Genomic DNA, 25,146 nt, shown 5'->3' with positions numbered 1-25,146 from the left:
AGTGAGAGACTCAGTTCTTCTGACAAGGTCAGTGGTGTAGGTGAAGGCAGAGGAAGAGCCCGACCCAGGCCTGGCATCATTTTCCCCACTGAACTTGCTTAAAGCCTCTCATGCTAACGTTCATGAAAGTCTAAGAAATAAAACTAGTCAGCCTCACAGAACCTTACTCTTTTCTATATTACCTTTGTTGTATCGAGTACAATGAAATATTTCTTAAAATTGTTTTAGTGTTTGGTTATTTTTGAGGGAGAGAGAGACAGAGTGCGAGCAGGGGAGGAGCACAGAGAGAGGGAGACACAGAATCCGAAGCAGGCTCCGGGCTCCGAGCTGTCAGCACAAAGCCCGACGTGGGGTTCGAACTCACGAACCGTGAGATCATGAGCTGAGCCAAAGTCAGACACTTAACTGACTGAGCCACCCAAGCGTCTCTACAATGGAATATTTCTTTAAAAGTATCTCAAATTTGGGGAGAAATATACACACATCCAGTCTGTTTTTTGTAACTTCAGGGAAGCTTTACTGGGTCTGGGAAGAGCGGGGGTAGAAATTAAAGAGAAGAGCAATAGAGAAGACTCAAGATCCTGGCCAGCTTATTCTCGCTGGTTTGTAAAACTGCACAAAACATGCCCTCCCCGCCCCACTCACCTGCCCAGTCCTGAGAGCAGCAAAACCATTATAAGGGACTTCCACTCATGTCTCCTGACCTTCATTTCACCTATGACCTCAGAGTGATCAGCCCAAGGATGACTGTGGCCAGTAGGAGACAAGAGAATTCTCACCAGAAAGCTGTATTTCCTTGCCTTGATTTTTACAATTTCCTTTCTAGTCTTCAGGAGCCATTTGCCAGTTGGAAGCACTGTGATATGTTGAACACAGACTCGGGAAGCCTGGGTTAGAATCCCAGCTCCCTAAATATGGAGAACAAACTGAGGGTTGCTGGAAGGGTTGTTGGTGGGGGGATGGGCTAAATGGGCCAGGGGCATTAAGCAAGGCACTTGTTGGGATGAGCACTGGGTGTTATACATAGGGGATGAATCCCTGGAAACTACTCCTGAAATCATTGCACTATATGCCAACTAACTTGGATGTAAATTTAAAAAAGAGTCCTAGCAACTTCCTAGCTGGGTTATTTTGGGTATGTTACTTAAACTCCCCATGTTTCAGTTTCTTTATCTATACATAAGACAATAATAGTATGGACTCAGAGGGTTGTTGAGGGTATATGCTGTGACAATAGAAACCCTGTTGGCTTTATAAATAAAAGTTTATCACCCACATAAATTCCAGTATAGGTCATCTCTAATACCATACTATACTACTCTGATACTATACTGTAGTCAAATTGTGATAGTATATTGCAATATTGTGTACTACAAATAGTATAGTATTCTACAGATATCATCCCTGATACCTATGTTGACTGGTCCAAGAGAGCTCTGAAAATGGAACTTGGACTTAAATGTGGGCTTGATGACATAGTTCAAATACTTAAAAGCCCTCACTCAATAACTCCTTTCCTCGACACACACAATACCTCCACACACATAGATTGACACCCATCATTCAAAATGCTTAGGATAACATGTCAACTCAGCCTTGGTATGCATAACAGCTCTGATTCGTTTTTTTTTTAATTTTTTTCAACATTTATTTATTTTTGGGACAGAGAGAGACAGAGCATGAACGGGGGAGGGGCAGAGAGAGAGGGAGACACAGAATCGGAAACTGGCTCCAGGCTCTGAGCCATCAGCCCAGAGCCTGACGCGGGGCTCGAACTCACGGACCGCGAGATCGTGACCTGGCTGAAGTCGGACGCTTAACCGACTGCGCCACCCAGGCGCCCCAACAGCTCTGATTCTTAACCCAAAGATACATTAGGTAAATATCTCTGAAAAGACAAAGAGTAGGGATGTATCATTCTTCTGGAAATCCTTAATTGAGTAATCTTAACTCTTGTAGTCAATGGTGATGACAACAAAAGTTTAAAAATGGCAGCATCCAATCTTAGAAGCCCTGGGCATTCAGATAAGAGTGGTCTTCACCATCTTACAACTGCTTCATAATAATTGAGATAGTAAATATAACACATGCTTGGACTGTCCAACCAGGGTCATCGTGAGTGACAGTCTTCCATTTCAGTGAAACCTAAAAATATGACTCGAACAAAGATACCACTGAGAACCAACATGGCTTACTCAGATTTCAGAGATGGGATCCCAGACCCATCACTCACTCTGCAGAAATATATAAGAATAGGGTGTAAGCCAGAACAATAACAGGTGACCAAAATATCCACAAGCTGTTGGGTTAACATTATTTCAGTAAAATTTCCTTCTGTTTAACACTGAAAAAAAAACCAAAACAACCAAACAACTCCTTCTCTTATTTAAGTGATTGGGTTCACGGTTTTTGTTTTCTATAAATCCCCAAGAGAAAAAGCAACTCATGGAGGAGAAAGGGAGTTGGATATAGTATACCTTGCACCACATGAATTGTAAATGAAGGATAGGCCTCAGCTGTAAGGGAGGGTCCCAGAAACAACCCAGAATCCTCCATGAGGTCATCTCTTTGACATAAAGCCAGTTCTTCCAAGAACCTTGACCAAAGCCATTCGAACCTCTCTGTTTCTCAGGCTATAGATGAGGGGGTTGAATGTGGGGGTGACAAGGCTATAGAAGAGGGAGACCACATTGTCCTGCTGTGGGCTGTGGTAGGTGCCTGGAACCATGTACATGAACATGGCTGCCCCATAAAAGAGCCCCACAACAGTGATGTGAGAGGAGCAGGTGGTGAAGGCCTTGTGTCGGGTCTCTGCTGAGTGCATGCAGAGAACGGCCCTCAACACATGGCTGTAGGAGGTGGTGATGAGTGACAGGGGCAGAAGCAAGATCAGCACTCCTGAGATGGACAGCGACAACTCATAAGCAGAGGTGTCTGCACAAGAGAGCTTCAGCAGAGCCGGTAGCTCACAGAAGAAGTGATCCACAGTGTGTGAGGCACAGTAGGGGAAGTGCAGGGTGATGGAGGTCTGGATGGAGGCCACGAGCACACCTGACAACCAGGAGGTGCCCACCATGAGCAGGCAGACTTGACGTCTCATGAGTACAGGATAATGCAGGGGGTGGCACACGGCAACATAGCGGTCATAAGACATGAGGGATAGCAGGACACCCTCAGAGACACCCATCAGCATCAGGAAGAACATCTGAGCTGCACAACCCCCAAAGGAGATGGAACCCTCTCCCTGCAGGAAGTTGGCTGCCATCTTGGGGATGGTGACCAGTAGAAAGCCAACATCCAATAAGGAGAGTTGACTGAGCAGGAAGTACATGGGTGTGTGGAGCCTGGAGTCTGTGTGGATCAGGAAGAGCAGGATGGCATTTCCCAGAAGGCCCATAGTGAATATGACAGCCACAAGGGAGAATAGGACCAGATGTGGCCCCGAGTGGCTCAAGAGCCCCATGAGAGTGAAGTCTGAGGTCACTGACTGATTTGATTCCACCATCCTCCAGGAGGCATCACCCATCTGCAGGAAGAAGGGGATATTTGGAAGGACTCTCAGTGGGTAGTAGCTTTGTCTTGCATGCCAAATAGAATTGTTTGGTAAGGGTTGCTCTGGAGTCTCAAGAAGGATGAAGAGCACAGTGTCAGTAAGAAAAAAAATAATTGATTCATTATATCTGCTTTGGTCAGGAGGTAGGGAATAGCGAAGTCTTGCCTTTACCCTCCAGGCAAGCCCTATCCACCTGTACTTACAGTTAAACTCTCTATCCCCAAGCTAAGGAGTCCAAGTCAATCCCAGTGCCATATTGGAATATGCCCATCCCAGATGTCCTGGAACCAAAGCAGAGGTTGTATTCCAAAGAGATTAGATATCAAATAGGGAGACTTTGCCAAAGATAATAGGAGATGATGAGGCTGGAGAAGGAATGTAGTGTGTTTGGATTGTTTGGCATATAGTTAAGAGAATATACTCTGGGCTAGAGCAAGATTCAGATGCCAACTCAGCTGTGTCCCAGCTCCCTTTCTGGGAGTCAGTTTCCCCATCCGCCTATGGAGATAAATAACACCTCTTTGTAAGAGTAGCTCTGAGTGTCAAATGAGATAGTGAATTCAAGAGCTCAGCACAATGACAACCATGTGGTAATTTCTTGATTTAAGTTCACAACTATTACTCATATCGTAAAGGAAATGTAAACATTAAAAAAATTCAGCTATAGTCGGGTAATGTATGCCTGGTGCTTAGCTCAATGTCTGGGATATTGTAGTACTGTTCCATAAATATTAGCTCTTTTTGTTGATGTTATTCAACAGTATAATTCTTGTCCAGTTGCATGGCAAAAACTGATCAAGTTTATTCTCAGTCATGCTCTCTTGAAATGACAATTTCCCTGTCCTTACCCTAAGTCAGTTGTTCTCAACCAGAGGTAATTTAGCCCTCTTTCCTGTCCAGAGGACATTGGCAATGTCTGGAGATATTTCTGATTGCCATGACAGAGTGCTAATGGATCTAGTGGGTAGAGGTTAGAGATGCTACTGAATATCCTATAAGGCACAGGATGGCCCCCACCACAAAGAATTGTCTGGTCCCAAATTTCAATGGTGCCAAGGTCGAGAAACCCTTCAACTGATATCCATCAACTCTTCTCTGACCTGGAGCTGAGCCTCTGGGAGATCTCTTGAGTCCATTGTCTTGGTCATCCAACAGAGATGAGCTTCGTGTCCCATGCATGCCTAGAGATTAATCTGTGAAGTTGAATTTCCAGATACATTTTAAAGGAAATATTAATAAGACTAGTCCCAACTGAAATCCCTGGAGAACTGCACTGTTTCCATGACTCTGTATAGAGAAGGGTTTATTCTTTTAATCATTATTCCTTGGGGCAAATTCATAGCCAAATAGTCCCTCTGGACCTTGTCAAAGGATTTGCAAGTGGACAGTGTACTTAGCTCTTCTCATTTCAGCCATATCTCCCCCTCAACCCATATACCAAAGGGAAGAAAAGGAAGCTAATTCCTTTTAAGCATTTACTATGCATCAGACACCCTGCTAAGGTCAGAGAAAGGCTGATGGGTTTCAGTTGAGGGTTTCTCAACATTGACACTAGTGACATTTTGGGCCAGATCATTTTAGGTATGTTACAGGCATTTTTTAAATTTAATCTTGCTGGTAGGTATTATCATCTGCCTTGTATAGGTGAAGGAGCAGGGATTCAAAGAAGGGCAATAGCTGAGTATATTAGGTTGAATAATGTTTCTCTCAAATTCATGTCCCCTTGGAACCTCGGAATGTGTCCCTGTTTGGAAAGAGGGTCTTTGCAGATGTAACTGTTAAGCATATTGAGCCTAAATCATCCTGGATTCAGGGTGTCCTCTAAGAGTGGGCACAAGGAAGGTGGACATGTGGAGATGGAAGCAGAGATTGGACTGCCCCAGATAAAAGACAAGGAGCATCAAAGGTTGCCAGAGATGCCAGAATCTAGAAAAGAGCCATGGGACAGATTCCCCCTCAGAACCCCCAGAAGGGGGGCACCTGGGTGGCTTGGTCGGTTGGGTGGCCGACTTCGGCTCAGGTCATGATATCGTGGTCCGTAAGTTCGAGCCCCGCGCCGGGTTCTGGGCTGACAGCTCAGAGCCTGGAGCCTGTTTCGGATTCTGTGTCTCCCTCTCCCTCTGCCCCTCCCCTGTTCATGCTCTGTCTCTCTTTGTCTCAAAGATAAATAAACGTTAAAAAAAAATAAAAAAAAAAGAACCCCCAGAAGGAATCAATCCTGTCAACACCTTGAGTTCGGACATCTGGTCTCCAGAACTGTGAGAGAACACATGTCTTGTTTTAGACCACCCAGTTTGTGACCCCCACACACTCATACACCAATCCAAGGTCACCCAGCAAACAAGTGGTAGAATCAACTTTTAAACAACAGCTGGTGCGATTCCAGGGTTCCTATGTTTTTTCTTCACATCCTACTTTCTAACAAAAAATAATGGGTTGTTCAGGTCTTGCTTCTCTAGGTAAACCCTTGGCATTCCTGCTCCAGTCATGCTATGTTCTTTTCTTCTGTTGGACAATTATCTACCTGTGTGGCCTGGGGCAGGAGCCAGGACCTCACCAGCTGTGGGTCCATGGTCTTGGATACTCTTGCCCTGGAGCTCTCCCACTCACTCACCTGGCTTTAGCACAGTGGTCCTTTCAGCAGATTGGTCAACAGTCCCCTACTCTTCACCTTGAGAAACCATGCAGATCAACTCTGGTTTACCTCCAAGAAGTGTCAATTGGTCTGGAGTGTGATGTGAACTCAGTACCATTTGCCCTGGTACCTTGGATCCTCTACCTCTGAAGACTACATGATTATCTCCTCAATGTCTTGCCCGGTAAAGGCTCCCTTCCTTCCTTCACCCTCAACACTGTTTCCCTGACCTCACTTTCCCTTCCAGAATTTCCAAGTGGTCTCTTTGCTAATGCTACGTCCACAGAGCAGCACGCTCTCCCATTGCTGGCTTTTGGAAGCTCCTGTAAGCAGCTTCTCCAACAGGACTGTGAGCCCCTCTATCATGGTTTGTTTGCCTTGGGCTTTGTGCACATTCTTCCTTCAGGACAGGGTGCTTCCTTCCGCTCAACCCACCTTCCCCAGCCAGGCAGCAGGAAGCATGGGACAGGAACCAATCTTGGCTTTGGGTGTGTTGTCTCCTTGTTCTAAGTCAGCCAGCTCCCTCATATCTTAGGATCAAGAGTCTCTCCAACTCCAGCCAGTCTTTTTTTTTTTTTTTTTTTTAAGTAAGCTCTATACCCAGTGTGGGGCTTGAACTCACAACCCTGAGATCAAGAGTTGCATGCTCTACCTACTGAGCCAGCCAGGCACCTCTCCAACCAGTTTTTTGAGCTGACTTTTAAACTCCTTCCTTCTTACCTTTTCCTCATTATTGTTTGCATTTCAGACCTGATGCCTTTTGCTGAAATGAAAAGTGAGAGAAGAGGCCCTGGAGTTAGTGGACTCCCTGTTGCCAGTAAAACCTTCACACCGTCTCCCACTTATGAGGAAGCGTGGCTGAGCCCTCCCTCCATCAGACAGAGGGCAGCTTCTATGAAAGTTCATGTGTGGACATTAAAATAGACACCCCACCCCCACATCCCAGTGTCTGGCACTCTCAGGCTCTTGGCAGTGCTGACAGATTGAGATAAAACAGATGGTAAGATGCTCACCTGTGAGCCGGGGAAGATGAAGAGGCAAATACAATCCCTGTCCCTGCAAATGCCTGCATACACTCAAATTCTGCACCATCATAAAAATGAATATAAAACTACAAACTTCTGAGGCTCTTTCTTGCCCTCAATATCTCCTCTCTAACCATGCCTACTCTCCAGAAACCTCCTCAAGCAGTGGGGTTCCAGGCTCTCACTTCTACTTGCCAGGGTCTGAAAGACCCCCCTCTAGGCCCTCACAAATATTTCACTTCTTATACTGGGATGCTTTCTTGATAAAACCTCCCCAGAATCCAGCATTAAATTAATCCTTTGATTAATTAATCTTGCCTTGGTCTACGGGGTGACTGACAAAATTGTCTGAGGATAGAGGCCCTGGGGGACTGTGTTGCATCAGAAAGCTTCTTTTTATCTCCTTTTGTCAGAGAGAGAGAAAATTAATAGCCATGGGAGCTAGAGCCCTTGAGACTGAAATTATGCCAGGAGATACATTTGCCCAACCCTCCATTCCAAGAAGGTGGGAAGCACTGTGGGAGATAACTGAACTCTCCAAAGAATCTAAAGGCCAACAATAGTGTCTGATAATTCAGAAGTCTTTATGTGTCCCCTTGTGAGAGAAGGGGATGTGGGAATCCCCCCTCCCCCCGCCTTTTAAAAAAATTTTTTTTTCAACGTTTATTTATTTTTGGGACAGAGAGAGACAGAGCATGAACGGGGGAGGGGCAGAGAGAGAGGGAGACACAGAATCGGAAACAGGCTCCAGGCCCCGAGCCATCAGCCCAGAGCCCGACGCGGGGCTCGAACTCACGGACCGCGAGATCGTGACCTGGCTGAAGTCGGACGCTTAACCGACTGCGCCACCCAGGCGCCACCCAGGCGCCCCCCCCCGCCCCCCGGCGTTTTTAAAGCATGGATACACATGAACATGAACACACACAAAATTAACATTTCTGATTTTTAGAGAATTTTTTGAGCGAAATAATGAAGCTGTGATGCTAGAAGAATAACCAGGAAATAGCCCCCACTTATTCTACCTATTCTAGAGTAATTCCCGTCTCTCTGAGGGCACTCACAGAATGCACAGGCACATATTTGCATTGCAAAGAGGGCAGGCGCTGTTACCGAATGATCAATCATAGTCTGTAAGTCAGGAAACGAATGGGAGGACACTGCCCAGGCCAACAGTGCACCCTCACCCCCCGCTCCCCTTCAACCCCCCACTCCCACCTCCTTCCACCCCCCACCCCACTCCCTCCTGCCTCCAATAATTCAAGAGAGGAGGGTTTGTTTGGAAGAGAAGGGGGGATTTATTTTGGGTGCTGACAGCTGGGGCAGGTGGCAACCTCTGTGCCCGCAAGAAGGAGATCTAGATTTTTTTTTTTTAACGTTTATTTACTTTTGAGAGAGAGAGACAGAGCACAAGCGGGGGAGGGGCAGAGAGAGAGGGAGACACAGAATCGGAAGCAGGCTCCAGGCTCTGAGCGGTCAGCACACAGCCTGACACCGCTCGAACTCACGAACGGTGAGATCATGACCTGAGCTAAAGTCAGATGCTTAATCGACTGAGCCACCCAGGTGCCTCAGGAGTCCTAGATTTTTATAAGGAGAGGTTGAGGGGTTGGTTTGCTGCAGGAAAGCAGGCAGAGAGCAGACAGCACGTGATCAGGGTGTGGAGGGGGATGGGGCTGGGTCTGTGTTCAGCACGGGATCTGAGGATCTCAGGCAGGAAAGGGGAAGCGTGGGGTGTGGGCTTTTCTGGTCTGGCAGTTGGAATGTTCCGGTCATTGCAAAACACCTTCCTCAATGCCTAGAGAAAGTGCGATAAGAAATCAGCATAATGGGTTTTAGTGTGTGAGTTAAGCCGTCTTGTCTCTTTCTGGTTTTAACTTGGTTGAGCAAGAGGGCCCCATAACCGGAGGTAGGTATGCATGGTCTGGAATCTGTTGAGTGTTTCTTGGACAGCATATATGATGACTTTTGAGAAATATTTGATTAATATTAAATATAAATGTATGAATATAAATTTAAAATGTACTTATAAATACTTTATACATCTAAAATAAATATATGAATATTTACAAATAGTTACATAAAGTTTATATAAGTTATGCAATTTGTATATAGATAAAGGAGGTAGTTGGGGGTTTATGGGCTTTTTTGGATTGGTTGATGTGCATATGAAACATATGCTCCCAGATGAGTTGTTTGCTATCTTTAGAAATTGTCTAGTCTCTCCAGGATCAGCAAGACCCCAGCTGTCAACACATCAGAAAATAAAAAGTCACGACTAATACAAAATACCAATGCAAATCCAGTAACTGCTGACTGTTTACTAAAAGGTGATGCGTGTCAACCGTGGTTTTAACTCCTTGTAAATAGAGCTGAACACTTACATCTTTGTAACCAATTACAGGCTACCCGCAGGCATTCTGGGCCTTTTCTTTGTTCAATAGTAAACTGAGCTAATTCTGTATTTAGGAATTGGCATGTTCTTTGGGTTTTGATTTTTGTTTCTCCAACACTTCCAAGTTCCCAGACAGTGAATCCAGGTATAGGAAGGCTCTGTCCTTATCCTTGACCTTCCTTGAATAATTTCTCTCCAGGACGGTGGAAACAGAATTTATGGGAATCGTTTAGAAGGCAGCATTGTTCAATACCAGACATAAAAATGTTCTGAATTTGTGGTTACATAGGAGCCAACTGTGTTGTGTATGAGTAAGACAGTGTTATTGTGCTGACCTCGAAAATAGGTCCTCAGAAAATACCGTTCTGATAGATGGATCTCCAAACTGAAAAAGCCGTCTTTTTTTTTTTTACGTTTAATCAAAAAAAGCAAGAGGACTATAAAAGTCCCTCATTCCATTAGCAACCATATGGCAGTTTAACGTTGCAAAGTATTTTTGTATCCCTTTTTACATTTTTAAACCTTTATTATGAAACATAATGCATATACACAAGATGTATAAACAAACACGCACAATCAGTGGATGGTTATATGATAAATGTTCCCACATTTACAACCCAAGTGCAGTAAAAGGTGCTCTCGCCAGACCCAGAGGCCCCCACATATTTCTCTGTCATCACATGCGTTAGTTCTCCAGACTTATCCAGTATCCTGAATTTCTGATTATCATGTACTGATTTTCTTTACAGTTTTCTACCCATGTATATATACACCCCTAAAGAATACAGTTTAGCTTTGCCATTAAAAAAAATAACTCTTAGGGGCGCCTGGGTGTCTCAGTCGGTTGGGCCTCCGACTTCAGCTCAGGTCATGATCTCGGGGTCCGTGAGTTCGAGCCCCACATCAGGCTCTGTGCTGACGGGTCGGAGCCTGGAACCTGCTTAGGATTCTGTGTCTCCCTCTCTCTCTGCCCCTCCCCTACTCATGCTCTGTCTCTTTCTCTCTCTCAAAAAATAAATAAAAACATTAAAAATAAAAAAACCCAGGGGCGCCTGGGTGGCGCAGTCGGTTAAGTGTCCGACTTCAGCCAGGTCACGATCTCGCAGGGTCCGTGAGTTCGAGCCCCGCGTCGGGCTCTGGGCTGATGGCTCAGAGCCTGGAGCCTGTTTCCAATTCTGTGTCTCTCTCTCTCTCTCTGACCCTCCCCCGTTCATGCTCTGTCTCTCTCTGTCCCAAAAATAAAATAAACGTTGAAAAAAAACCAGAACAAACCCAACTCTATTGATGTATAGTTTACTTAAAATGACCTCATCTTAAGATATATACATATATATACATGTATGTATAGGTTAGGGTTAGGGGCAGAGGGAGAGAGAGAGAATCCCAAGTAGGCTTTGCACTGACAGTGCTTGATCTCACGACTCTGGGATCATGACTTGAGCCAAGATCAAGAGTCGGATGTTAAATCCACTGAGCCACCCAGACACCCCCTTAAGTTACATATTTTGATGAGTTTGGCACAAAACCTTCACCACAATCAAGATATAGAATATTTCCATATTTCTAGACAACTGTATTCTATTTTCTGTTGTTATAGGTAGCTCTGTATAGATGAGACCTACAGTAAGCTAGTATTTTTGGTCTGGCTTCATTCAACATGCTTGTTTGTATGTGTGTGTGTATGTATGTATGTATGTACGTACTTTAGAGAGAGAGTGTGTGTGAGTGGGGGAGAAGGGCAGAAGGAGAGAGAGAGAATCTGAAGCAGGCTTCATGCTCAGCGTGGAAGGTTGTGGATCCTACAACCCTGGGATCATGACCTGAGCCGAAATCAAGAGTCAGATACTCAACCGACTGAGCCACCCAGGTGCCCCTCAACATGCTTTTAAGAATCATTCATGTTGTTGCATGGGTCAGGAAATCACTCCCTTTTACATTGCTCAGTGGTGTTCCATTGTGTGGATATTATGATTTGTTTATCCATTCACGAATTGATGACATTTTAGCTATTTCAGCCTTGAGGCTATTAAAAGTAAAACTGCTAAGAATATTAGTGTTTCACATTTTTGAACTTTTTCTCCACAAATTTCAAATTGAAAAAATTTATTTATTTTTTAACGTTTGTTCATTTTTGAGAGACAGAGTGCGAGCAGAGGAGGGACCGAGAGAGAGGGAGACTCAGAATTTAAAGCAGGGTCCAGGCTCTGAGCTGTCAGCATAGAGCTCAACACGGGGCTCGAACCCACAAACCACGAGATCATGACCTGAGCTGAAGTCAGATGCTTAACCAACTGAGCCACCCAGACGCCCCATCAAATTGAAAACATTTAGATCTGCAGAAAGGTTGTAGGAATAGCCCAATGAACCTGTGTGCCCTTCGTCTAGCTTCACCATTTATCAACTCTGTGATATATTTACTTTACAGAGCTATCTATCTATCTATCTATCCATCTATCTATCTATCCGTCCATGTGTCTATCTATCTATCTATCCATCTCTTTATCTATCATCTATCATCTACCTACCTCACATATACTCTTCATTGCTCTTCCATTTGAGAGTGGGTTGCACAAATTGTTTTTGAATAATTGCTTTAGTTTCTGAGGAGATAATTTATGTAATCTTGTGTGGGTTTTTTTTTCCATCAGAATAAAATATGAAAGACTCATCCAAGCTGCTGTATACAGCTCTTGTTGGCTCATCTTCATTGATTTATGTTTTCTGGTTTTCCATCGTATGGATATACCGCAACTTATTCTTCTATTCTATTTGATTATTCTCAATTTTGGCCATTACAAAATATTGTGATGAGCATTCTTGAACACACCTCCCTGTGCAAATAAGCACAGAGCTGTGTTGGATATACACCTACAAGTGCAACTCCAAGGATATGTGTGTTCTCAGCTTTGACGTCTGTGCTCAACTGTTTTCTAGAATTACTGCACCATTTAAAAAAATTTTTTTTAAATGTTTATTCATCTTTGAGAGACAGAGAGAGACAGAGCATGAGCGGGGAAGGGGCAGAGAGAGGGAGACAAAGAATCTGAAGCAGGCTCCAGGCTCCGAGCTGTCAGCACAGAGCCCCACGCGGGGCTTGAACTCACGAACTATGAGATCATGACCTAAGCCGAAATTGGACACTCAACCAACTGAGCCACACAGGCGCCCTGAATTAGTGCACCAATTTACACTCACGCCAGCAGTGTAGGAATGTTCCAGTCACTCCGTATCTCCAGCAACACTTCCTGACGGACTTAAAGATTTGCCCCAATCTGATATGCATGTAATAATATTCCCTTGTCATTTGGTTTGTGTTTTTCCCGATTACTAATAAATGTGAGCACTTTTTCCTATTTAAAAAATTATCAGGATTGCCTAGAAGCATGAGGAAACTCTCTGACATATACCACTATGGTCATAATTGTGTGAAATACGTATGCATGTGGCTAAAGATTACAATGCAATATGCAAAATAGGTGGTATGTTAGTTTCCTGGGGCTTTTGTAACAAAGTACGGCATGCCGAGGGGCTCAAACAACAGAAGCTTATTGTCTCACAGTTTGGGAGGATAAAAGTTCCAGATCAAGGCATCAGCAGGTTGGTTCTTTCTGGGGGGGGGGGGGAGGGGGTGTAAGGGAAGGATCTGTTGCTAGCATCTCTCCTGGCTTTTGTAGCATGCTGGCCATCTGCAGTGTTCCTTGCCTTGTAGAAGCATCACCTTGACCTCTGCCTTTATCCTCACATGGTATTCTCCTTGTGGACTAGTTCCCATGTTTAATAAGGACACCTGCCAAGTTGGATGTGGGGGCCCACCCTACTACCCTTCATATGATTTCCTCTTAACTGATTACATCTGCAACTACCTTATTTCCAAATAAAGTCCCATTCTGAGGTCTCGGAGGTTAGGGCTCTAACACATAAATTTTGGGGGGTGGGTAGAGGGTTACCATTCAACTCATAATAGATGGCTAGGCAACTTTTCTTTCCTTTCTTTCAAGTGCATAATGCTGATGTTGGTAACACAGCAGAGAATGATGGGGAAAACTGCTTAGTGTCAGAAAGGATTGATTTACATCCCAGCTGTGCTTTTTATTAGCCTTGAGTTTTCACCATGCCAAGCTTTTCATCTACCCTGTGTTGAACAGTCGCTATCTTGGACAGTTTTTTGTGAAAATGAAATGGGATAGAATGTATAAAGAAAGGGCATTTTGGGGCATCTGGGTGGCTCAGTCGGTTGGGCATCTGACTTTGGCTCAGGTCATGATCTCGTGGTTCATGAGTTCGAGGACCACATTGGGCTCTGTGCTGACAGCTCAGAGCTTGAAGCCTGCTTCAGATTCTGTGTCTCCCTCTCTCTCTGACCCTCCCTGGCTCATGCTCTGTCTCTCTCTCTCTCTCTTTCTCTCTCAAAAATAAATAAACTAAAAAAAAAGAAAGGGCATTTCATCGTATTTGACAAACAGGGCAGTCAGTAAATACCAACCCCTTCTCCCTTTGTCATTGCATTATATTCAACATTTTACAACTTTAAAATAATAAATAGCTAATCAGCTAGCTAACTAGAGGAATGCATGAATGAATGCATGAATGAATGAATGGTGCTGGGAAGTGACACCCGCCTCAGTAGCCAAGAAAAGAGTCACACAAGTGATTTCCTAAGGCCAAATGTCCACCACTTACTGTGCAAACCTAGGATGACTGTTTACACGAAGCTGTTAGAAGCAGAGAGGGGTGACGGTATGAGTATAGGTATTTGGATCCAGTTCTGGGTTGTTTTGTGTCTTAACCACCTTGGGCGGAGATCAAGTTTGCAGGGGAAGCTTGGTGCCCGCTGCCTCTGCCCCAGGCGCCCGGGTCCCTTCCCCCATCAGATTACTTGATCACAGGCCATCTAGAGATCTTGGGGCCCCACACCGAGCCAGGAAGGAAGACAAATGTGGGAGGGTTGGGGACGAGGGGGTTTCCTTCTAAGGGCTGGGTAGAGTCACCCGACAGCCTACAGGGCAGGGGCATCTCAGAGCTGAGTGAATTGTAGCCATGGCTGAAGCCAGGAACTTCCCAAACCCCAATGAGATTACCGCATTGAGAGCCAAACTCCCCCCGCAGCCGGGGAACACTGGTGAGTCAGGGAGCTGGGACCAGGGGCCCTTTTCCATGTCAGGAAGAGCTGGGTGCTGGGTTGCCCCGATTCCCTCACAGGTTGGAGGAAGGGAATATCAGGTTTGAGTCTTTCTGAGGCCCTTTTCAGCCCGTCTGCCGTCACCGCCGTGACTTCTTATACTAGAGAGATGGCCTTCTTTTTCCAGCCCTTTCTAAGTCCTCCCCGTCTGTTAGGTAGTGAACCCAGAATACCCCGAGGGATACGGCAGTTTCCTGCAGACTGTTTGAGGCATCTCAGGGGGCGAGAGAGTGTATATCCTTGGGGAGAGGGAGGCTTACCTGGTTTCCCCCAGGTCGATGGGGACAGACGTCCAAGGATAAGACCTGGAGATATCTCTGCCTGGCCGTGTCCCTGATCCTGCTTCTCATGCTCATTATCCTCTGTGTGGTTCTGCCCAAAGGTAAGGCATCTGGGCCAATGGGGACAGGGTGACCACAGGGAAGCAAGCACCTTGGCTCCTAACCTGCAAAGGCAGGTCTGCAGGGCTGGTGCAGGGGTGGCCGGTCTGTGTCCCTAGTGGGATCATAATGGCAACAGAATGGAGCTCACTCTCCCACCAGTCTAACAGGCTGGGGGGCCTGCATGGGCCCAAGTCAGTCTGAGTTGTTGGTGAGTGTCTTCCCAAAGCTCATCCCCCAACTGGACTCGAACTCCAGCCTCCCTGCTAAAAAGTATACACCTAAACAAAGGTCCTGTCTTGTCGCTTACTAGCTGGATGCTTTAGACAAGGACCTTTACCTCTCTGGGCCTCAGTTTCCTCATCTGAAAAATGGGTGGGGCATTTCAGAGCCTCAGAATGCCTTGCTCTGGGAACGGGAGAAAGTCTTGGCCCCTTGGGGTTTGGGGAACAGGGAGAGACCCCAGGAAGGTTCTGGGGTCCAGAACACCTACTTGCGCCTCTCCCCAGTCTTGAAGAGGACACAGCAGGTGCAGAAGGAAGTCATTCAACTGAATGAAAAAGGTGAGTGGGGTTCAACATGGTCGGCCTCCTGCCTCTCCACCACATCTCCTCTCTCTGCCAAGACCTTGACCAGCCCTTTCTTATTGGGTCTCCCAGTGATGCAGGGCCTGGGGCATGCTAGGCACGACCTGGACTTCATTCGGGGTGAAATGTTCCGGCAAATGAAGGCTGTACTGGCAGGCAATGGTAAGGAGTGGGGGAGGGGAGGTGAAGAGGGAGGGGTGCCCCCGACGCAGCACCTGTAACAGTGGTGGGGCTTCTGGCAAGTGGCTCGCAGAGGGGCACCCCGATGCCAATGGCTCCTCAGATCTTTTCAGAAAGTTCAAGTGACATGATCAGATCATACTTAGAGTGGAGGGCTCCCAGGAAAACAAGACTTTTGAGACAGCCAGATCTGGTCTAGGCTTGTGGTTGTGCGTGAACTTGGGCAGCCCATTTGCACCACTCTGAGCTTCAGTTTCCTCAGCTGTAAAGTGGGGGGAAATTAACACTATCTTCTTTAAGACAGACTGTCAGGATCCGGAGCCTCCACTCTCAAAAACCACACTAGTGTGTTACAAAATGTGGTCAGTCCTTAGCGACACGTTAGAAGTACCTGGAGAACTTGCCACAGTGTAGATTTCTGGGCCCCAAGCAAACACTACTGGATCGAATGCTGCTGGAGGGAGTGTTCTTGGTGCTACATACTTTTTATATAACTTTTGCGTGAGTGGATGAGATGCGGTATACCTACATTTAGTTCTTATTATTCATGTAGCTATGTTTTATGTGGTTCCTGCAAATGATGGATTGGCGAATACTGAATCATTGCAGAAATAACAGCATTAGTTTTACTTGACCCCCTGGTCATAACATTTTGTCAACTGGTCAATACATAACCTTGTTTTTGTGTGTTTCTGTATAAATGTAGAGTTTATTTTTATTTTTTTATTAAAATATTTTTTAATGTTTATTTATTTTTGAGAGAGACAGAGAGACAGAGAGCGAGTGGGGGAGGGGCAGAGAGAGAGAGAGAGAGAGAGAAAGAAAGAGAAGGAGACACAGAATCTGAAGCAGGCTCCAGGCTCCGAGCTGCCAGCACAGAGCCTGACAGGGGGCTCCAACTATGAGATCATGGCCTGAGTCGAAGTCAGACACTTAACCGACTGAGCCACCCAGGTCCCCCTAAAGTTTATTTATTTTGAGAAAGAGAGAGAGGAAGAGAGAGAATCCCAAGCAGGCTCTGTGCTTTTAACACTGAGTCTGACCTGTGGCTCAATCCCAAGAACTATGAGAACATGGCCTGAGTCAAAATCAAGAGACGGATGCTTAACCGACCGAGCCACCAGGCTCACCTGTTTAAATATATTTAATAGATATTGTTTCATTAACATTGAACTCATGGCCAACAGCACGATAACTCATGCCTCAAGGAAGCTTACCTAACGCGCACGCATTTTCTCTGTAAGGCACGTTGCAGCCTTCTTGAGCATGTAGGAACACTGACAGTGCTTTAGCACGACTCTTGAGGGCCTTTGTAAACAGCAAGATCGCCCACAGAAGGCATAAAAACATGAAGCGTGTGACACGAAATGGCCCACCAAAGGCGCACTTGCTTATGGTATGAGAAAAGAAACAGCAAGGCAGAACTTGCCTTATTCTGTCTGACTCCAGCTTTTTGCCACTCTGTGCAGGTCTGTGAGTGACAAGAAAAACCTCACAAGTATTGATTTGGGGTTTACGAATCAATGCTAACAAGTAGGTGAATTTGCAAATATGGAGTCTGCAAATAACAAAGATCCACTGTGTGTGTGTGTGTGTGTGTGTGCATTCACTAACTGGATATAGATGGATGCAGTGAGAATTCTCTGTATCACTCCTGAGCCCTCACTGCCAAGTTCCCACCTAACCCCCAGGAACCACTATAATTATATTGTATAGTTATATATGTTTTTCTTTAGAGCACAGTTTCTTCAACTGTGCACCATTGATGTTTGGGGCTGAATCATTCTTCCAGTGTGGGGAAACTGTCCTGTGTAATGTAGCATCCCTGGCCTTGACCCACCTGATGGGATAACCTTCTGTCAGTTATGACAACCAAAAAAGGTCTCCAGGTGTTGGCCATTGTCCCCTGGGGAAAGAATCACTTCTGGCTGAAGACCACTGCTCTAGAGTTTCTTTAAGCAAATGAGGAATGTCAAAACCTGTGTCCCTCTATTTTACACTAAAGTAGGATATTATTCACACTGTTCCTTGAGTCCCTTTTCCCCATCTCATAGGCTATCTACAGCATTTTCCTGTTTCCATCTGATGAGGTTCAATAATGGGGGGGGGGTGCCATCTTACCAGGTAGTGAGCTTCCAACTGTTGGGTGTGTTCAAGTGGAGACCATTGGGAATGTGACCAGGAGGTGATGGGGGACACACCCCTTCACCGGATGGGAAACTGGATATGCCAGTTTGGCTAATGGCTCCATTCTCACAGAATCCTCATGTGAGCCTTGCCCCCTGGACTGGAAGGTCTTTCAGGGCTCCTGCTACTTTTTCTCCCTGGACAACCTCACCTGGACCCAGGCTAATGATTCTTGTGCCCAGAAGCAAGCTCACCTGGTTATCATCAACAGCCGAGCAGAACAGGTGGGAAACGGAAGGTAGAATCTTAGCAGGTTGGGAGAGGGATTATAAAAGAATTTGGGGTTGGGGGTTCATATTTCTGTCCCCTTTGGGGTCTAGCACAATACTCCTAGTGTGGTCTTCAAGACCTGCTTCATCTTGCTTCAGCCCAAGCTCACTGCTGTGACATGTGGGGAATGGACCCTGTGCACTGAGGTCCTGCCTCCAAGCTCTGATTCATGTAGGTCCCTTGGTTTGCAGTGCCCTTACTCTTGCTATCTGTGTGGAGGATTCCTGCTCACCTGTCAAAACCCCAATACAAACATCCCTTCTCCATATTCTCTCATGACATCATCAGAGGCCTTCACCACAGAACTTCACACTGCATCAGGGTTGTAAGTGTGGGGCTGGATCTAAATAATATCTGGCTCTCCTGGTCCAGAAACAAGGCTTGGCCCGAAGAAACACATCAAGAGTGTCTTTTGAGCTGGGTTTCCAGCCAGAGATATTCCTCCAGCCTAAGATCAAACCTTGCTCTGATATGCATTGACCTTAAAAAACAGTCACAACCAATATTTGTCCACTGCTTCTTTCTAGGTGCACATACCTCACACAGTCTATTCTTTTGATCTTGAGAATATGCTATGAAGTGGAGATTCTGTTCTTTCCATTATACAGATGAAGAAACCAAGGGGTGGATTAAATGAGGCCATACGATATGCACATAGTAGGTCTGGAGTTCGCATCAGGATAGAAAGTGCTGTGCGTGGCTGCCTCTGTCTGCCTGCCCACCCCAAATCCCCTCTACGCCTTAGCCCTCCTCCAGTCCCCGGACATCCAACCTCTGTCCTTTCAGCTCTGATGGAATTCTACCTCGCACTGTGCCTTCTCCCATCTAGGACTTCCTGACATCAACTGAGCAGGTGACATCCTGGATAGGCCTCTTCAAAGAGGGCCAGAAAGGAAACCACAGGTGGATGGATGGCTCAACCCCCACCTACACGTGAGTCTCCCTGTCTGTGATGCAGATGTCCCTAACCACCCAAGACAGTCTTCCCCTAAGAGACTGGCAGGGCTTTTAAAGAGCGACTTTATGACCACTCCGGATGTTCCCCTGTCATTCATTCACTATTTTCCTGAAGCAACTCCCCAAACACAAGCCCTTTCTATCATAGCAGCTATTGTTAGTTTATTACTTGGGAATGGTGTTCCCATTTAAATGCTTGAGAAACAGCAGATGCAATGCCAAACTGGTCCCGTGTTGCAGGACTTCTCAGAGCCTTGGACGTGCCTATTCAGGAGTATAATAATGTAGCCTTTGCCAGCTGTATGAGTTTCCTGTAGTCGCTGTAGCAGAGCCACAAACTGGGAGGTGAAAACAACAGAAACTTATTCTCTCACAGTTATGGAGGCCAGAGTCCCAAACCAATATGGCAGCAGGACTACACTGCCTCCAATGCCTGTAGGGGAGGATCTTTTCCTGCCTCTTCCAGCGTCTGGTGGCTCCAGTTGTTCCTTGGCTCATGGGCCCGTCACTCCAATCTCTGCCTCTGTGGTCACATACCCTTCTCCTCTCCCCTGTGTGTTCTCTCTTCTGTCCCTTATAAGGACACTTATAGTTGGATTGAGGCTCACTCAGTCAATCCAGGATGATCCCCTCTCAGCATCCTTCACTTAAGTTAATCTGCAAAGACTCCTTTCCCAAGTAAGGTCGCACTCACAGATATCTGGGGTTAGGATGTGGGCATATCTTTTCAATGGGGACAACACTGAACCCACTATACCTTCCTGGAAGTTACCTGCTTTCTCATACTCTTTGCTTTTGGACATTTCCATCTGCCAGCATCACCCTTCCCTGTCTGGCAAACTGCTCTGGATGGGTCCAGGCCCAGGGCATAATTAATCACCTTGGCAAACTCATCTGCCACCTGAGCACCTACCATATACCTTACATGCACTGCTCATCACATCCTCAGAATGTGCTCCCATTTTGCAAAAGAGGAAAACAGAGGCTCGGATATTAAGACTGTTGCCCTGGTCACATAGATGACAGGTGGCAGAGCTAGACGTTGGACAGGGTGAATCTGGCTTCAAGGTGAATGGACCTCAGAGAAGGGGAGAGGGTCAGCGAGATGAGGGAGTCAGAGAAAGTGGCCCCAGAACTCGGAGACTCCCAGCTCCCCTGAAGACGGTTTCCTGTTGCTACTCCCATTTGAGCTCAGTCTCTCCACTTGGAAAAAAAAAATGGGAAGGGGTTGACCAGATGACTACTGTAAGATGGGCTCAATAAGTGATTCCCACTCGGGGCCTCAAGAACCTTAGGGCCAGACCCTCACTCATAGAGAGCAAGGTAAGGGGCTCAGGCACTGGCCCATCTACTCAGGAATTTGTGGGCATCTCTTGACAGTAACTGGGAGTCCAAGAAGCTACATGATAATGGAACTGCCCCCGCCTGCATGATGATACACAACCATGGATACTGGAGCAACTTCTCTTGTGAATCAGGGAGATTTGCTTTCATTTGTGAGAGGCGACAGAACTGCTAACCAAGCCCTTATACTGCACTTCCTGGGACTGATGCAGAACCCTTGATATACAGCCTCAAGCCCTATCCCTGCCTTCTCTGGGTTCTGAGTTCACAGAGGCAACAATAGAGGACATTTCTCCAAAGTCTAGTGTCCTTTTCTTGGCATTGGGCTTGCTCACCCTTTATTTCCTTTCCTGATTTCTGCTGAGTGGAATGTTCCAGAAGCAGTCCTGGGTCCATCCCTGCAGGAGAATGATAATTCTTAACTTCCGTTAAATCCAGGCTTGGCCACGATCTTGCTTGAGCCAATGAAATGTGATGCGAATTGACATGTGCCACGTTAAGCAGGAATCTTAAGAGCCTTGTGTGGTTCTTCCATCTTCATTTTGCCCTTGTCAGAAGACCACCTCTTCCTAGAAAGGACGGCTCCTTCAAATATGGTCCTGCAGTGAAGAAGACCCCCTTCAGGCAGAGCTTCTGCTGACCCATAAACATGACCAAGAAGTGAATTTTTTTGTGGTTATTGGCCACTAAGATTTTGAGGTCACCAGTTGTTACCGCAGCATACTGAACTTATGCTGACTGATACAGGGGACAAAGTTCCATTTCATAAAACCCCAAGATCTAGGGCTTTCTTCTAACACAAAAAGCCTAAAGCTTGTGGATACGGGGTGATTGGGTCCCTCACATTCATTCAACATTACATTACCTCAGCCAGCCTCTCCATCTTCCTCTTCAGCATCTCCCTCCAGGCCAGTCTCCTCTCTGGTTCCCAGTGAGATTGTTCTAAGACATCTCCAAAGCCTCTTCACCATCTGGCCACTTCCCTTTCTTCACGCCCCTCACACCTCCATGTGTTTGCTCTTGTAGTTTTCTTTGCCTGGAATGCTCCCTGCCCCTGGCTTCCTGTGGGACATTTCCTCATCCTTCACTGGGCCCAAATCAACTGGTACCATCTGCATGGGCTACTCAAGAGTCTGACTCTTGCTTTCCTATCAGAGACCTTTATTAACTTTGTGATTATGATTTACGTTGTACAATGCAGTGGATTCTTAACCCATTAAAAAAAAAATCCTTCAATCCCTTAACTGTGTCTTGCCATTTCTGTTAATTCCAAAACCTAGGTCAGTTTCCTCCACATTTGTAAGCCTGGATTCTTGAGACCAAGATCTGTAAGAAAGTGCAGGCATCAGGCATTAGGATTAGGCATGGCCATTCCCTGCACCTGGCCCAGGCTCTCTTCCTTATACGTGTGTCACTCATGGCTAGATAGTCATGGCACAAGAAAGTTAAGATCTGTCAGAATAATTGTTCTCCAACAAGTTTCATTTTGAATTGGCCAAAAATAGCAATTTGGTCTGGTCCCTGCCATCTCTCTCATCAGAATCTGAAACTGTATGGGGATGAGATACATGCCTGTATCCCTGCTGCAAAGAAGAGAAAAATAAAATGTGATTCTCTTCCAGGACCATGGAGATGAGTGGTCAGAAACTAGGAGTGGCCTCTTGTTCTTCAGAAAGTGTAGCTGAAGTTCAGCTGTTAGAAAAATGCAGTCATCAGGTTGACCAGATGTCTCACAATGATTTGGCGAAGGGGACCAAATCATGTGCTCTCTCTGGATGCATTTTGCAACTGATTCATTCAGTAAAAACTCACAAGTACCTATAATATGACAGAGACAGTGATTAAGAACCAGGGTGGACACACCTGTCACCAGATTGCCTTGATGGGCCTTTGTAGCTTATGGCAGAGGGGGAGCTGATAGAACAGGGGTAGAGAGCAAGACGGAGTCACTCATGTCAAGCAGTAACTTATGTCAAGCAGGGACACACACAGCCAAAGACATACACCGAAACCAGCACAAGCTGATGGCATCCAGAACTGGTAACCTGCAGAGCCAAAAGAGGTCTGCTGAGGCCCAAGACTGATTCAGCTCTTTTTCAAAAGGGAGTATCCGGGGCGCCTGGGTGGCTCAGTCGGTTAAGCGTCCGACTTCGGCTCAGGTCATGATCTCACAGTCCGGTGAGTTCGAGCCCCGCGTCGGGCTCTGTGCTGACAGCTCAGAGCCTGGAGCTTGCTTCGGATTCTGTGTTTCCCTCTCTCTCTCTGCCCCTTCCCTGCTCATGCTCTGTCTCTCTCTGTCTCAGAAACAAATAAACATACAAAAAAAAAAGAAATACTCTAGGTATTTCTTAAAAAAAAAGCGGGGGGGGAGTATCTTTGCAGCAAACTGTCAGACTCTCCAGACACTGCCCCTTTCACATCTAAACGCACTGAAAAGGCGACTGCCCACAAAAGGTCTGCCCGACGTTCAGAGATCATCCTCCAGCACTTGAACATAATAACATAACATGTGCGGGGAGCTGACCCAGACCACACTGAAGCCTCATCCCAGCTGTGCGCTCACGGACTGACCTCGCATTTGCTTTGTTAACTTCTTACCCCTTGCGGTGCCTTGTTAGTTGTGTGACTTTGTCTTGCACTTTGCTTTGTGTGACGTGAGTGAAGCCAAGTTAAACACGTAGTAAAATGTCACTGAGTTTGGAATCCTGAGCCTGCTTTACAATTACGTTAACCTTGCCGTATGGCTGAACAAAGCGGACCCTGTAGGGACACACACAACATGTGTATGTGCCTCCATAGAGTGCTCGCGACGGGGGGTCTGAACAAGCAACAGTAGGACCTGATCCTCACTGGGGAAGGATCCAAATCCAGGAAAATAATTTCATCGCAGCCCACCCTGACTCTGAGAGAACATCCGTTTATTTGTTGACTCCGATGCTACAGCCAACCCAAGAAAGTAGCATTTTGCTCGTGTGGACTCTTTAACTCATATTTGCATAAACTAGTTTCTCCCCCTGAGAAGGTAAACACCAGAAGGAACCGCATCTTGCTTGCTCTGTGTTTGAATTTCTAGAGCCTGGAACACAGAAATCTCTCAATGACGTTTGGTGAATGAATGGATGGATAAGTTCCAAAGGCATGGGGTAAGGTAGGCAAACAGTGAGCTGGCTCCGTTCCTTCTGGCCACAGTCCTACAGGGCTCCCCTGAGTGACAAAATAATAACATGTGCTAAGTGCCAGACAGTTTATACATTAGGCAGATGCTATTACTATTAGCTTCCCCGTCTTCAGACAGAGAATCGGAGAGGTGAGGTCATTCCCAGGATTTCCACCTGAGTCTGTCTGATGTGAGTCAGTGCCCTGAGGCACAAGGGCTACCAAAGTTACCACACACAAGATCTGTCCTTGCCTATTAATCTGTGTTTAAGAACCTGAAGAGAACTGAACAGTTCGCATTAGTGGCCAGCTAGTCTTTGTTGAAAGAAGTAAACGACAAGCCCCAGGAATTCGCTGGAAGCCATGTGTTGGGGTAGCAGGCGATTAGAAGCATTGTTTCAACCCACCACCCCCAGCCTCATCCCATGCGTTTAGAGCTCATCAGCCAAGGCCCCTGGGCACACTTTCTGGAGGGCGCAGAGAGGTGAACAGAGTTAGGCTCATCAGGAGTCGGTCGATGGCATTAAAGAACAAGCTGGGACCCCTCCCCTGCACAGCCTGCCAACCCCCCTGGCATACCAATCCCTGGAAGCCAAGATGGGGCTCATTACTGAAAGAGTCACAGGACTTCAAGTGACAGCTGGGGACTCATTAAAAGTTGGCTCACAATTCCCCACCCTCCACTTCATTTGTGGAAATTAAAGAGTCCCTGTGGAGCAGCCACACCCTGCAGGCAGATGAGATCTGATGCACAGCCCAGGGCTAAGGTGGAGACAGGGCCAGGGATTCACCCCCCTCTGGAGAACTGGTCCCCAGATAGTTTTCCGACTTAGACTCAAGCCCAAACCTGGCCATTTGATTAACATCAAGAGACAGAAGTGGCAACTGAGGTGACATTCTCTTCCCCCAAGCCACAGGATTCCCAGAGCTGCAAACAGCTGAATGCTACAACATGCACACTGGGGCTCCGGGCAGCAGAACCCAAGCATGCAAAGCACCTGCTGCTGAGCGTGGCCGCTGTGATCGCTCCCCGCTGCTGACTATGCGGGTGGGGGTGTCCAGAGCTCCGAGGGCAGCTGACAATTCTACTTCTGCAGCAGGCTCACTGCAGTTATGGGTATTACCTGGCCAACACCGCCCCTCCTTCCCCACTACACTGGCAGCCCTGAGAGGGCAGGACCAATCTGAACCTGCTTAGCATTGTGTCCCCCCAGCCGGGCACCTAATAGGTGTTCAATAAAACTGGCTGAGGGAACAAACTAGATTCTCACTACAACCCTATGGGAAGTCCGTGTGCTGCA

At 46.5% G+C, this 25,146-nt stretch overlaps 2 protein-coding genes across 2 annotated transcripts; one reads left to right on the top strand and one right to left on the bottom strand.

Moving 5' to 3' along the window:
* Nucleotides 1-2,560: 2,560 nt before the first annotated feature.
* Nucleotides 2,561-3,505, bottom strand: LOC122488665 (olfactory receptor 2Z1-like). Its single transcript, XM_043590266.1, has one exon. The coding sequence runs from the start codon at nucleotides 3,503-3,505 to the stop codon at nucleotides 2,561-2,563; it is 945 nt and encodes a 314-aa protein (XP_043446201.1).
* Nucleotides 3,506-14,588: 11,083 nt separating this feature from the next.
* Nucleotides 14,589-21,933, top strand: LOC122488664 (C-type lectin domain family 4 member G-like). The gene is made up of 7 exons (XM_043590265.1): nucleotides 14,589-14,724; nucleotides 15,059-15,166; nucleotides 15,674-15,727; nucleotides 15,824-15,913; nucleotides 18,191-18,342; nucleotides 19,218-19,321; nucleotides 20,726-21,933. Exons 1-7 carry the CDS (start codon nucleotides 14,643-14,645, stop codon nucleotides 20,862-20,864), a joined length of 729 nt encoding a protein of 242 aa, XP_043446200.1. The 5' UTR covers nucleotides 14,589-14,642; the 3' UTR covers nucleotides 20,865-21,933.
* Nucleotides 21,934-25,146: the final 3,213 nt, after the last annotated feature.

The sequence above is a fragment of the Prionailurus bengalensis genome, chromosome A2 (genome assembly GCF_016509475.1).
Source record: "Prionailurus bengalensis isolate Pbe53 chromosome A2, Fcat_Pben_1.1_paternal_pri, whole genome shotgun sequence".
Lineage (NCBI taxonomy): Eukaryota > Metazoa > Chordata > Mammalia > Carnivora > Felidae > Prionailurus > Prionailurus bengalensis.
Note: the sequence above shows the minus strand (reverse complement) of the source record. Positions and strands in the feature narration are given on the sequence as shown.